Source organism: Protobothrops mucrosquamatus, unplaced genomic scaffold (assembly GCF_001527695.2).
Source record: "Protobothrops mucrosquamatus isolate PMUCROS unplaced genomic scaffold, P.Mucros_1.0 scaffold124, whole genome shotgun sequence".
Lineage (NCBI taxonomy): Eukaryota > Metazoa > Chordata > Lepidosauria > Squamata > Viperidae > Protobothrops > Protobothrops mucrosquamatus.
Window position 1 is genome coordinate 220,730 of NW_015386491.1, and position 14,353 is coordinate 235,082.

At 38.2% G+C, this 14,353-nt stretch overlaps 1 protein-coding gene across 1 annotated transcript in view; it reads left to right on the forward strand.

Annotated features, from left to right (window-relative positions):
- The first annotated feature begins 307 nt into the window (after window positions 1-307).
- BPTF (bromodomain PHD finger transcription factor) overlaps window positions 308-14,353 on the forward strand; it is an 82,299-nt gene continuing 68,253 nt past the window's right edge. Inside the window, exons 1-2 of the mRNA XM_029283533.1 lie at window positions 308-397; window positions 10,570-11,392. Of these exons, the coding sequence (XP_029139366.1) occupies window positions 322-397; window positions 10,570-11,392 (899 nt within the window). The 5' untranslated portion in view covers window positions 308-321. The remainder of the gene's footprint in view (window positions 398-10,569; window positions 11,393-14,353) is intronic.

Consider the following 14,353-nt stretch of genomic DNA (forward strand, 5'->3'; position numbering starts at 1 on the left):
AGCAGCACCCCTGGTGGGGGAGGCAGTAGCGGTAGGGGCCGGGGTAGGGCTGGAGCGGCGGCGGCGGCGGCGGGGGGAGGAGGAGGCGGAGGCAGCCGGAGCAGCAGCAGCAGCCAAGGCAGGGCGGCCGCCTCGTCCAGGAGGAGCGGCGGCGGCAAAGTAGTGTACGACGATCATGAGAGTGACGAGGAGGAGGAAGAGGAGAGCGTGGGGTCCGACGAGGACGAGGAGGACGGCGAGGCGGAGGAGAAGCCAGACTCCCAGGAAGAGGAGGCGGTCATGGAGGACGACGACGACGACGATTCCGATTACCCCGAAGAGATGGAGGACGAGGATGATGCCAGCTATTGCACTGAGAGCAGCTTCAGGAGCCACAGCACCTACAGCAGTACCCCAGGTAGAGGGGGGGGCAGTAAGGGAGTCGGGGGGGGGGAGTGGCCCTGGGTGGTGGGTGTGTTGGGGGGGTATCGGCCCTTTGAGGGGGAGAGGGGCGTCGCTCCGCTGGTCCGGCACGGGGCGAGGGGCTGGTTGGGGGCGGCCGAAGCGGTGAAGGGGGGAAAGGGGGAGCGCGGCAACGGAAAGGTGGCGACTGCATGCAGACGAACAACAGACGCGGAGAAAGAGAGACTCGGAAGGGACTTTTCGAAAAACGGGGCGGCGGATGCCCGAAATGCAACAATGCCAGATCTGCAAAGGAAGCCGAGGAAAGGGGTGGGGGAGCTCATCCTGTTGTACTTGGGGAAAGGTGGCGTGTGTAAATATTGGCGTAGGAGAATTTCTGTACGTCGGTATGGAAAAGGGACGAGGGCTCTGCTATCCACAGATGGTCCAGGTGAATTGTAAGAGTCATCTGGAGGGAAGGCAGAGGCGTCCTTAAAAAGACAACATTCCTGAACGTTAAGAAAAAAAAAAGTATGGTTTAAATGTAATGTGTTAAGCCTGCTTCTGTGGCTCACAATGGGCATCTTCGTCTTGGATGTTGGCTGCTGTTTTTAATTTAATGGCTTTCTGCTGTAAATCTGGATAAGATCACTGAAAACTGTTGCTTGTGTGGCCTTTTTCTGTTCTGTGGTTTTGCTAAATTGATAATTGTTAGAGCTCATTTTCTGCTCTTGATAGAACCCATATTATATGCTTATATAAGCTAAAGTATAATATTGATTATAGTTTATTTCCAATAAGTATTAATAGAGTGCAAATTATACAAATCATTATTTGACACACTGCTACACTTAACTTTAAGTGTGTCTTAAGTCAGTTCCATTGAACTTAAACTTCTGAGTAAATACTGTGTTCAAGCAAAATGTTATTAGGTGAGATTACATGGACTGAATTTGTTCTGTGGGTAATTTTTGTTTCTGTTTCTAAATTAACATAACTAGATAAGTTGAAAATACAATATTTTAGTTCAAGGGACATTATGTCAGTTGCCAAAATACACTTTATTGAGGTTGTGTAAAACTGGTGTCAAGGATTTTTAATAGTTCTATGTTTTAATATATAGATACAATGATAGGTACAATAGATATATTTGGGGTCTGCTGAATACCTAAATCAGTCTTTTCCAGCCTAACGTCCTTAATTTAGATTAGATCAAAACTTGTAAATCACAAGTAGGATTTTACTGATTGGGGAGTAAGGGAATTACAAAACGTACATTTGAAGGGTATCATATTGCCCTCCCTCCAAATACATTAAGCTAATTTTTCCAATTTTTATAAAGCAAGCTTTCCTTGCTTCACAGGGTCAGAATAGATTGCATAGATAAGTATAAAGCTTTGTTTACCCATATAATGTTTTTACCAGTTTTGTGTTTATTGATCTTTCTTTGTTTTGCTTCTTCAGTGACAAGGGAAATATTCTATACAATTCAGTGTTTAACTAGGATGCTTGAATTAAATTTGTCCAAGGAGACATTGATAATTATGCTTCTCCAGGAAAGCAAATAACAAAACTGTTTACTCATACTCACAACATGGAATGCATTTTTAATTATATGCACTTAATGATTTTTAATGAACTTTAGTACATATTTAATATTTCAGAGTTGCATCTAATTTGTGTAAACTATTTTTATATAACACTAATTGTGTGACTGTGGACATTGTATTTAGGATTGTTCTATACATTTTTAAAGATTAAAAAGTAAAGGTTCTTGTCAATATAATAATGTATCAAGCTTGTATACTACCTGACTCTCGATGACTAATATCAGATAGAGTAGCCAGTTTTATTTTATAGATAGATTTTACTTCCCGAGTTAATATCAGAGTTTTCGTATTGCTTTGCTTAACTATCTGTGATAATAAGGTTTAATAGTTTATAGTGAATGTGCCTGACCAAAATCTCATTACTACAGCAATATGCTAGTTTGCAAATTTTGTTTCTACCTGCTGTCCTGTATTCACATATATGCAGTATTACTGTAGCTTAATGCGCAGTTTTTTTTAAAAAAAAAGTTTTCTTAAAATGCTAAAGAGCCAAATATTTCTAGAAAATACTTTTATTTTGAGCCAAGTACATTTTTTTACTTTATAATTTTTGTCCTGCCTTTGTTTTTGATCAGCTCTAGTTGATGTATAATTCAGCATAAAAATATGCACATTTTTGCAATCCAGATAGAGTCATGCCACCATATCTCATAACTTCTAGTTCAAGGAATTTACTTCCTGAAATGGTGCTGAAACTGTGCACAGAAGAGATTTAGCATTGTCTGAATAGAGTTCATAATTCTCAGAAGTACTCTGGAATATTTGGTTCCGGAACCGCTGAATTTTGCATATCTCTAATTTAAAGCAATAAGCATCTGAGAATTACTCATATTTCTTCCTCAGTTTCCTAATTGTGCCATATCTCGTGGGTCAGTGTTTTTCTTTCAATTATCACTTGTACACAAGTGTCCTGCCCACTACTCTTTGGAAGTAAATGTAAAGCATGAATGGTAATATCCCATGGTTTGGTTCCATCAGCAGTAGCCATTTTCACTGATGGAATAGGGGTGGGGAGCTTCCCTTCTCTTCACCTAGATGTTTATGTACAACCTAACAATCAGCTGTGAAGGAGTAAAAAAATAAAGGCTTAGCAGATTTTTAGGGAAAGGAATTTCATAACTTGAAGCCATTGACATAGAAAATTAATAAAAGTTGTCATTTTGGGGATGGTACTTAGTAATGAGACACGAGAAGCAACAATTCCCTATCAGCTTGATTAATAAACTAATTTTAATAATCATATATTTGTATCCCTTATTTTGTATTTAGAGAAGGGGGATAAGGATACTGTAATTCCAGAGGGCCTTTTAGAGGAAACTGAGTATTATGACCCATACTCTGGTTTCTCTTCAGATAGTATAAATCTTTCGCCTTAAAAGTATTATGACCCATATGTGATACGGAGTTGCCTTTGAATGCCCTAACAAATCATCTTTTACCAAGAGAGTCATATGGTTGTGGTAATACTCTCAGTCTATTCAATGACTTGATATCATTGACCATACTCGTGTTTCCCTCAAAGTAAGACCGGGTCTTATATTAATTTTTGCTCCAAGAGGGCTTATTTTCTGGTTAGGGCTTATGTTTTTGGGAAATATGGTACTAAATGCACCCATTTGACTGACGGTCTTAACGGGGGCTTATTTTTGGGGTGGGGCTTATATTACGAGCATCCTGAAAAATCATACTAGGGTCTTATTTTCGGGGAAACAGGATAGTATCCTTTTTTAGCATTTGAGAGAGTTGTGGATTAGAGGTACTATTCTGCTCTGGTTCTGCTCTTCTTGGGAATTGTAGGTTGTCTTGGAAAGAGATTGAAGCTGCCCAACATGGTTGGGAAAAAATGCACCTTCAAGTAAAACTCTCTAGAGATAAAACATCCCAAACGTTTACAGATGTTACTTTAGAGCTGTTGGTATAACCTTTGAGAATTTTTGAAGAATGGGTGAATCCAATGGATGACCACTTTGTTGAAGAGAAAAAAGAAAACTCAGAAGACTATAAACCAATCATATTAAAAATAATACAGAGCAAAAGTGTAGGATAGATTAAGTGTCTGTTCTGTGACCATCTAGAAAAGGATGTGTTGACCACTAAGAACCATTGTGCAGTCAATAACTCTTCTTTATTTCCCTTCCTTTTTGTATACTGGAAGTTCGCTGCTTTAATCAGGAAATCTAATCTACACTTTATTTGGTCTTTAGCATGCCTTAATTACCCATTGCCTCTAATTTTGTGTGGATTCTCAAACTAGTGCAATAAAAATAAGAAATGTGACCCTCTATGTACCACTCCCCACATCGGGTTGTTCTGCCATACAAAATCACCAGCGCAGAGTCTCTAAAAGAACCTGGCCATAGTAGTCTTAAAAAAGAATTAAAGTTTGTAAGTACAAATAGGACCCTCTCCTAACTTAGTTTGTTTTGCTTGGATTAAGACATTAGTGAGATCAGTTTTGACAGGATTTGACTATCAAGGGGTCAGGAATAGGTTAAGGCAAGGCTGGGCCACTGTGGCCCTTTTAGGATCTGTGGATTTGGATCAGGAATTCTGGGAGTTTAAATCCACAGGTTGCTCACCCCTGGGTTAAGGAATCCCTTTGATATGAAACTAATTGCTGGTGTTATAAGTTTTGTTAGGGAAGGGGGTCATACAATCATTTTGGGAAGTCAAGGAATCACAGAATTTGAGAATCTCTGAATTAACCCTAATCTCTAAATTGTGCTTGTGAAAGGCCAGCAAGACATGGCTTTTTACTCTTGACACGGGGGCAGAGTGATGGTATGTTGGGTTGCGGCAGCCCAAAGGAATGATTGAGGTACCAGGTTTTGGTTATGTTTTATGGTTTTTATAGTTGTGAGTTTTTACTGTGGGCCACCCAGGCTTGTGTTTTACAATGGGCACCCATACAAAATTTTTAAATAAAAATTATGAAAAAGATGTGAAAGTCTTCAGGAAAGCATTGAATAAAGCTTCTTATAATATCCCTGAGGCATATCGCAAAATAAAGGCTGAATGATATCACTGTGTATGGTATATCAAGGAAGTTTATTTCTAGAGGAAGTTTTAGTTGTGGGATACCTGAAAGGTGGAGAACATGTTTGCAAGGGGCTCAAGTTAATATTCATTCTGAATATACCATAGAAGCTTCCCACCCCAACTCCTGATGGGGTTCTCCTTGGATATACGTTAGATTTGTTGGGGGTTTTTTAAAAAAATGTTGCTAACTTTGACCTCCTTTTTGCTAGAGACAGCTAATATTCTTTTCTGATTGATTTATACTTTGGTAGCTCTCATATCCATACTTAATATTTTTTAGTCTTTAATCTATTTAGACTTTATAATACATCTTCTAATTCCCAGAATATAAGAAACAGTCTTTTCTGCTGCATGTGTACATGTTTCAAAGTTAATGAGTGAATAAAATAAGTCTTCTCATTTCTTTCTTTTCTTAGCCCCACTAATTAAAAAAATAGTTTGCTTTTTTTTTTATGTTGTTGTTAGTTGCGAAGTCATGTCCGACCCATCGTGACCCCATGGACAAAGTTCCTCCAGGTCTTCCTGTCCTCTACCATCTTCTGGAGTCCATTTAAGCTCACACCTACTGCTTCAGTGACTCCATCCAGCCACCTCATTCTCTGTCGTCCCCTTCTTCTATTCTACATATAACTATGTAGTCTGTCTCAAACAATTAACATACCGTCGCTATTTTTGCTATTTATTATTTAGGTTACCTATTTTACTTTTACATTGTACATCTACACTTGTACCCATTATGCTGTTTCTATTGAGGTGAACAGCATTATGTGGACAGTAGAAAAGGAGTAAGAAATAATTGCTCAAAGAAATTAAAAGCATGAGATCAGACAAAGAAAACAGCTAAAACTAATTTACTCCCCCATATCTTTGTATTCTTACAAACCATCCTTGCTTCCTCTGCACCTAACAACTGCTTCACACGTTGCCTTTTGTTCTTCAGATTTCTTGCCTCTTTCATTTTGAGATTCTCAGCTCCAACTAATTGCAACTTTCTTTGTCTTCACTTTCCTCTTGATTCATTCACTTCATATATTTATTTTGCAATTTGAGCCTTATTCTCTATATGACCAAACCACTTTAATAAACTTTTTTCATTCATGCCAATCACTTTTTTTAATCCAGTTTGCATCCATTCACATTTCATCTTGAAAAAGTGAGCAACAATCACTTCTTAAGTACCCAAAATATCCCTTTTAGACTGTAGTCAGTTTTGGTTTCTCCTAATATACCCAGCTCTCACTTAGCAGAAGCAGTCTTATATATAGACATTTTCTTTCTTTGGACAGACATTCCAAGTACATTTATCCAGAGTTACCATAAATAATCAAATGGACACCACACTGTCTTGTCTTACTTATAGCTTAATATTTCCTAAGCCAGGGGTCGCCAACCCCCGGTCCGTGGACCGGAACCGGGCTGTGGCATGCCAGCAGCCGGTCCGCACAAACAAGCAAAGCCCCATTCATGGATGTAGGCAGCACACAAAACCATACACTTCCGGTCCGTGGAAAAACCTTTCTCCACGGAACCGGTCCCTGGTGCCCAAAAGGTTGGGGACCTCTGTCCTAAGCAATGTATTGGTTTCACACATACATGGGGGTTCTATGAGAGATCATAATTAAAGTTTTTGTTCGTTTGTTTGCTTTGTACACCTTGCAGTGCTAGTGCTTGCAGTGGTGAGGATTTTTATAAATTGTTTCTTAACTGCTCGTATTGCTACTTTGCTGTTAAGTGCCATTGTAAAACAAGGATTGTGTAAGTTAAATGTGAATTGTATTGTGTTTGTATTTTTTTGGCATTTTTATGTAGGGGTTCCTGAAACCTGAAAATTTACCCCTCCAGGGTAAAAAAAGTTGAGAAAAATTGGTGCTTTCTCTAAATTAATACATTTAACACAATCTTTCTCACATGAATGTACACATTTTTCAATCACCTGCTAAAGAGCAAAAACTTGGTACATAACTCCTTGTTCTGCAGAAAACTACCTTATACAGCTCAAAAGTTTTTTCAGTCTCATGTATCATATCTTTTCATTCAGAATTTTGACACCTTCTGAAACTAATCCACCTAAATATTTATTTTTACTCTTGCTATCTTTCCTTTTATATCAACTGTTGCCCTGGGTATTTTCCAATTGTCAAGCAACTGCCACTTTGTAGTCAAACTGCATATGCATTTAACCATTTCTTCCCTTACAGTCTACACTTGCAGCCATGCAATTTGTTGATATTCTCTCAACATTTATGACTACTTATCCACTTTCCATTTATGACTACTTATCTAACATCCACTTAAACTACTTGCAACATTGGGAGATTAATGTGAGTCCCAGTATCTTTTCATACAGGATTGTACTTTTTCTTTCCGCAGTTATTCTGTTTTCATTCTCATTTCTTTTAATTTTTTTCTTTCAATGTCAATTTTTCCCAAGGGCAACCCTTGACACTACCAAAAATTGGTCTGTTCAACATTCAAAACCTTTCATCATTTTAATCTTTCATATTTCTCTTAGTCCTTTAACACAATCAAATGGGTCATACTTTTGGACTTGTGTTCCATTGGATATACAGGAAGTCCTTGCTTAACAACAATTTGTTCCAACAACTCAAAGCTATAACTGTGCTGAGTGAATGGTATTTATGCTCAATTGCCAAAATTAAGACTGTGGCAGCACCCCCATGGTCACATGATCAAAATTTGGGCACTTGGCAGCCCACCCATATTTGCAACCACAGGGACACTTCAGCTTCCTCCAATCATCATCTTCCTCCCATCTCTGCCCTTCTATCCACCCTGCAAGCCAGCACACTTCAGTAGTAGTGGCAGCCAGAAGTACAGAGATGGAGGGGGAGATAAGCGTAGGAGGGGAGGCAGGTTGAAGAGGAAGCAATCACTTATCTTACTGAGGCTCAGACTGGGAGCAACAAAGCTAGGAATGGCTTGGATCAGCATGGTCCTTCGGCTAACAACAATAATGAGGATTGACTGTGCTAAGTGATGTGGTTGTATGATATGCTTTACAACTACATCACTTATTGGCAGAAATTCCAGTCCCAATTACTGTCTTACCTTGAGGTCTATCCGTATGTACATACATACATATGGATAGACTTGAACTTAAATGCTGTAAATGAAACAGCTTTTTCTAAAGAGGTATATCACTAGTCTCATCCATTCTTATTCCTTGAATGGTCCAGTCATTTTTTTTCCAGTACTCATCTGTCTTGTTCCCACCAATCCATTCATGTTACCTAGAAGGAATACATTTTTGTTCTGGATTGTAGTCATTCAGAATGTTGCGTAATTTTTCTCCAAACTCATCTCTGGTTCAGATCAATGTCTACTGGAGCATAATATGCAATTATCACCAGCCTGTGGATTCTTCCTTTAATGTGCACTATAGCAGCCTAGATGACACCCATTGATACATTTGGACATACAGTTTAGCCCTTTCATTCATTATGAAACATATACTTTCCCTTTCTTGCAGGCTCCCAAGCATTCTTAACGATGTTCTATGTTAGGATTTTTTACACACACACACACACACACACACACACACACACACTGCAGTAAATATCTTCAGTTGGGGATGGAGATTTGAGTGCAACTTGCAGCTATCCCAACAGATTAATTGTCTTATTTGTCAAGCTACTCAGAAACAGTTAATTGTGTGCTAGTAGTGTTTTGCTCTGAGTAGCAAAATAAATATTGCAGCCAGTTTTTTTTTATTTAGAAGAGTAGACTCCCTCATCCTGAATCATGGTATGTTTAACCATTATTTGTTTGAATAAACCAAAGTTGAACTACAAAACATATCCAACCTTAGATAGTGATTTACCAACTACAACAATCATCTCCAGAGTTGGAATGAGTGCACCATTCAGGTGAGACAAAAGGAAGTGGCAGTGTTTGTCCATTTTCCCTTCGTTATGCAACTATTTGGCTTTCCCAAACTTGACCACTTCTAGGTCTGTGGACTTCAACTCCTCAGAATTCTCATTTGTGTTCACAAACTTAAAGTTTAATATAGAATTTGACATTCCACTGGGATTTGAAGTCTATAAGCCTGGAAATTGCCATGGTTATGAAGCAACAGTAGACCAGCAAAAAGTTCCCCCATTCCCCAATCTCACATGAAAGAGAAAGAAAAGTGACAAGCATCTTCCTCCCCGGTAAAAGAGCAGACAGCAACTTGAGCCTGACCTCTGCCAAAGAAACAGAACAATTGTTTATTTCACCCTTGCTCCCTTCATTTGAACTACTTGTGCAACAGTAGAGGGAAGGATATGAAAAAAATAAAAACAGTCTAGCTCAGTCCTACCTTTATTTGAAAGTAGGATCAGCAGGACTGTATATCTGTTCATATGCTTTGGGAACATACAGGTCTAGAATGATTATTGAGATATTCAAATCTCATTAGTCTTAATTGGCATTTTTGAACAGGGAGGTTACATTTCCTTCTCTGAAGGAGCCTTCAGAAGGAGAAAGAATGATGCATGACAGTTCTCTGATTTGGAATGAGAATCCCCAAGTCCAAACATGGACCAGTAATTTGCAAATTATAGTGCAAACTTCCTTGAGTATAGTGCATAGTTAAAGGTCTATGAAGATTCTCAGTCATTTAGGTCATGGTTGTTCCAAAGGTGCTTTTTTAGAAGGCAACTGGGCTTTGTTTTTCCTGGAAGACATTTCGCTTTTCATCCAAGAAGTTTCTTCAGTTCTGAAGAAAATCAAATTAGCAAGAGTAGAGATATCAGTAAAAATAATGTTTGCATACTTTTATTACTATATTTGATTTTGCATAATAAGCTTTGTCTAAGTCTGTAGACATTCCCCTTAGAATATAAAGATATTTCATATTTGTCTGGTTCCTGAATTAAGATACATTAATTTTCCAGATAGATTTTTCTAGAATTCTAGAATGAAGCAACAGATCTTAGCTAATTATATCATGATATTTTTTTTTGCAGAGAGTAAACAACCAAAGGCAGAAATGTTTTGCCTGCTCATGAAGTTTGATTAAATATCTGTTGTTTTAGATACAGGTAGTCCTCGACTTACGACCACAATTGAGCCCAACGTTTCTGTTGTCAAGAGAGGCATTTGTTAAATGAGTTTTGCCTCACTTTACGACCTTTCTTGCCACAGTTGTTAAGTGAATCACTGCAGTTGATAAGCTAGTAACCTGGTTGTTAAGTGAATCTGGCTTCCCCGTTGATTTTGCTTGTCAAAAGGTTGCAAAAAGTGATCACATGACCTTGGGACACTGCAACCGTCACAAGTGTGAACCAGTTGCCAAGCATCTGAAGTTTGATTACAAGATCATGGGGATTCTCCAAAGGTCGTAACACTGAAAAACGATTGTAAGTCACTTTTTTCAGTGCCATTGTAACTTTGAATGGTCACTAAATGAACGGGTAAGTTGAGGACTACAAATATTATAACAAGTGAAAATTCAGTCAAGATTGTCAGTGGGGATATTTCTGCTTTTGCTCACTATTATCACCTTCTTAACTTATTTGTTGTTCATTTGTAGGTAGAAGGCGACAGAGAATACATCGACCTCGTTCTCCAATCCTGGAAGAAAAAGACATCCCTTTTCTTGACTTGCCCAAATCCTCAGGGGACTTAATGGTGCCTAATGAGCATATAATGAATGTTATTGCCATCTATGAGGTACTGCGGAACTTTGGCACTGTTTTACGCCTGTCCCCTTTTCGTTTTGAAGACTTCTGTGCTGCTCTAGTAAGCCAAGAACAGTGTACACTGATGGCTGAGATGCACATAGTGCTTTTAAAAGCAGTTTTACGTGAAGAGGACACTTCAAATACTACCTTTGGACCTGCTGACCTCAAAGATAGCGTTAATTCCACATTATATTTTATAGATGGGATGACTTGGCCGGAGGTTTTGCGGGTATACTGTGAGAGTGACAAGGAGTATCATCATGTTCTTCCTTTTCAAGAGGCAGAGGACTACCCTTATGGACCAGTTAAAAATAAAATTCAAGTTCTGCAATTTTTAGTGGATCAGTTTCTGACAACAAACATTGCACGGGAGGAGTTAATGTCTGAAGGCGTTATACAGTATGACGACCATTGTAGAGTTTGTCACAAACTGGGGGACTTGCTGTGCTGTGAAACTTGCTCAGCTGTCTACCACTTAGAGTGTGTGAAACCGCCTCTTGAAGAGGTCCCAGAGGATGAATGGCAGTGTGAAGTTTGTGTAGCGCACAAGGTGCCTGGTGTAACAGACTGTATTGCTGAAATCCAAAAAAATAAACCATATATTCGACATGAACCTATTGGATATGATAGAAACAGGCGGAAATACTGGTTCCTGAACAGGAGGATTGTTATGTAAGTACATATTCTAGCCATATCAGTATTATACATCTTTTTAATAAAAGGCAGTTGATATATTTTTATTTATATAACATGGCTTCAGGCCTCATGTATTATATTTTCTTATAAGATTAAACAAAATTTCCATATTATTGGGAGGGAGGGAGGGAGGGATTGTAGTAATTGTAGCTGAAAAACGCCAGACGCTTATTTTGCAGTTTTAAAACGTGTTATCTGAGCTTAGAAAAATTAGTTTCTTTTTCCTTTTTGTGTTAGTGGTGCTCTTAAGGATTTTTTAAATTTAAGAAAGCAATTTATAGTATTATTTACATCCTGTGTCTCTGAAATGAATATTTTACTTGCTTCTTCAAAGTGGCAGTTTGACATTTTTCATCTTACTTGCAGTTTTTATATGAAAACCCAGGTAACAAATTCATATAATTTAAAATGCAGCAAGCAGTTATAGGATGATGATGACAACGATGAACCTGAAGTGCAGTTTTATTTTTTGTGGAGGTCTGGTAGAAGCTTGAAATGAGGGCTCTGAACAACCACAAATACATCTTCTTATTTGACAGTCAGTATGGTGTAATGGTTGAAGTGTTGAAATCAGAACAAGGAGACTCCCTCTTTCATCCCTGGAAACACACTGGATTATTCTGGGCCACCTATTCTCAGCCCAGTCTACTTCACAGGGCTATTATGACAAAAAGAAATAGGTTTTGTACTGCATTAGGCATAAGAGTGTTCCAGATTAAAAAATAATAACATGTAATTTGCTTCCAAAGATTCCAAAGACTAGAACATTGCTGAAGAATCAAGTGTTGACATTCTAATGAGTCACTGGTCTAATCATACATAATGCTACATTATGATTTATTAGACAAACCAAAGTGACCTGGTTTAGACATATTGCGAAGCCATAATAGGTGATGTTATCATTATGCTTGTCCCAAAACAAACTACATTATACTTTAGTATTGTTTGCCAACCTTCAAGGCACTGGTACAAATCCAAAGTACATCATGAGAGGATATTGACATATTGTCAATGTTTTAGTTTCCTTTGGGTTTTATTTGTAACTAAGATGGCGGTCAATATTTCTGTTCATAAAGGAGTGTATTTAAACCAAATGAACTAATGTGCTATTTGTGAAGAGAGAAAGCCATATATTTTTTGTCTACAATTTACATTGATCATGTTCATGTAGAATGCTAAACCAAATTCATCGAACTAGGAAAGCACTGATTGAGTATATTCTTCTTAAACTGAGAATTTTCAATTATTTTCAGTTCTTGCTTTCTAAGTGTTCACTTGTTTGACAGGAAGAAGATTCCTTAGACTAGGGGTGTCAAACTCACAACGTCATGTGACGTATCGCGACATATCGTGACTTTTTTGCCATTGCCGGCAATGGGGTGGGCGCAGTTTCGTCATGATGCATCCGGCCTGCAGGCCAGCAGTTAGACTGATTTGATATTCTTGACAAACCATACCTCTTCCTTTTGTGAAAAGTTTTGTTTGGAAAATCTATTAAACATTAGCAGTTATGATAACTGAAAGCTGAAAAAGTGCAGGCTGTGTGGATTAGTTAACAGGTAGCCTCCTCATGAAAAAGCCAGGGTTTTTTGTTCACAAATACTGCTGGTATGTCTGTCTGGTCTTTCTTCATCTTCTGGAGAGAAGAGCTTAGCCAGTCTAGTCTAATGCAGTGTTTCTTAAGTTTTTGCTGTCAGGCCTCTTCTTACTTTTAAAAATTATGCAGAACCCTGAAAGAATTTCTCTGTGTGTGTGTTTTATATTTATCAATATTTATCATATTAATATGATAAATTTATCATATTAAACCTAGAACTAAGGAGAAATTTTCTGACGGTTAGAACAATTAATCAGTGGAACAACCTGCCTTCAGAAGCTGTGAATGCCCCAACACTGGAAGTTTTTAAGAAGAGACTGGACAACCATTTGTCTGAAATGGTATAGGGTTTCCTGCCTGAGCAGGGGGTTGGACTAGAAGACCTCCAAGGTCCCTTCCAACTTTTTTATTATTGTTGTTATTATATTTAAAATTGATGCATTTTTAAAATATTTAATTTATTGAGTCATGTAAAAATAATATTAAACCCTTTAGATATTAACATAAATGAAATATTTTTCATGAAAAAACCCTGTATTTTTAACAATCAAAACATAATGAGAAGAGTGACACTGTTTTATATTTTTTGCAAATATCTTCCAATATCTAGCAAATAATTTTGGTTTGGCAAAGCACTCGGTCTTGGTAAACCCTCAGGGGACCTCAGAACACACTTTGAGTAGCTGGTCTGATGGTTCTAGTGTTATTTTTGTCTCACTGCTACTTCCTTCCCATATTTAGGACATTTGTACCCAGCACTCCGCCTATTTTTGTAGAAATTGTTCTCACTGTTAAAAAAAATTCCTCCTTAGTTCTAGCTGGCTTCTCTCCTTGAATAGTTTCCATCCATTGTTTCTTGTCTTGCCTTCAGGTGCTTTGGAGAATAGGTTGATCCCCTCTTCTTTGTGGCAGCCCCTTAGACATTGGAAGACTGCTATTATGCCACCCCAGTCCTTCTTATTTTATTGTAGGAAGACAATTTTATATATTTATTGTTGAAATACATTAACTGAAATTTATGGTCAAATAAAATCTTAAATGAACATCGATAATGGATATTTCCAAAATTTTGATTTGGTACAGAATGTAACTCACCAAAAACAAACTAAATTGATGTAACTATAAAATAGTTACATGTGTGCAGGTTTTCAGGCATTCCATCAGCCAAGGACCCGGGGTAGGGGCGGAGGGGTAGCGGTCATTATAAGGGAGAGCCTTTGTCCAAGGGAGACCACTGTGCCTCAGATAGACGGCGTGGAGTCGCTCTTTGTGAAGTGGGGGCAAGGGGTGCAAGTGGGCTTGTTGATTATATACCTGGCTCCCTGCTATGTATCAACAGC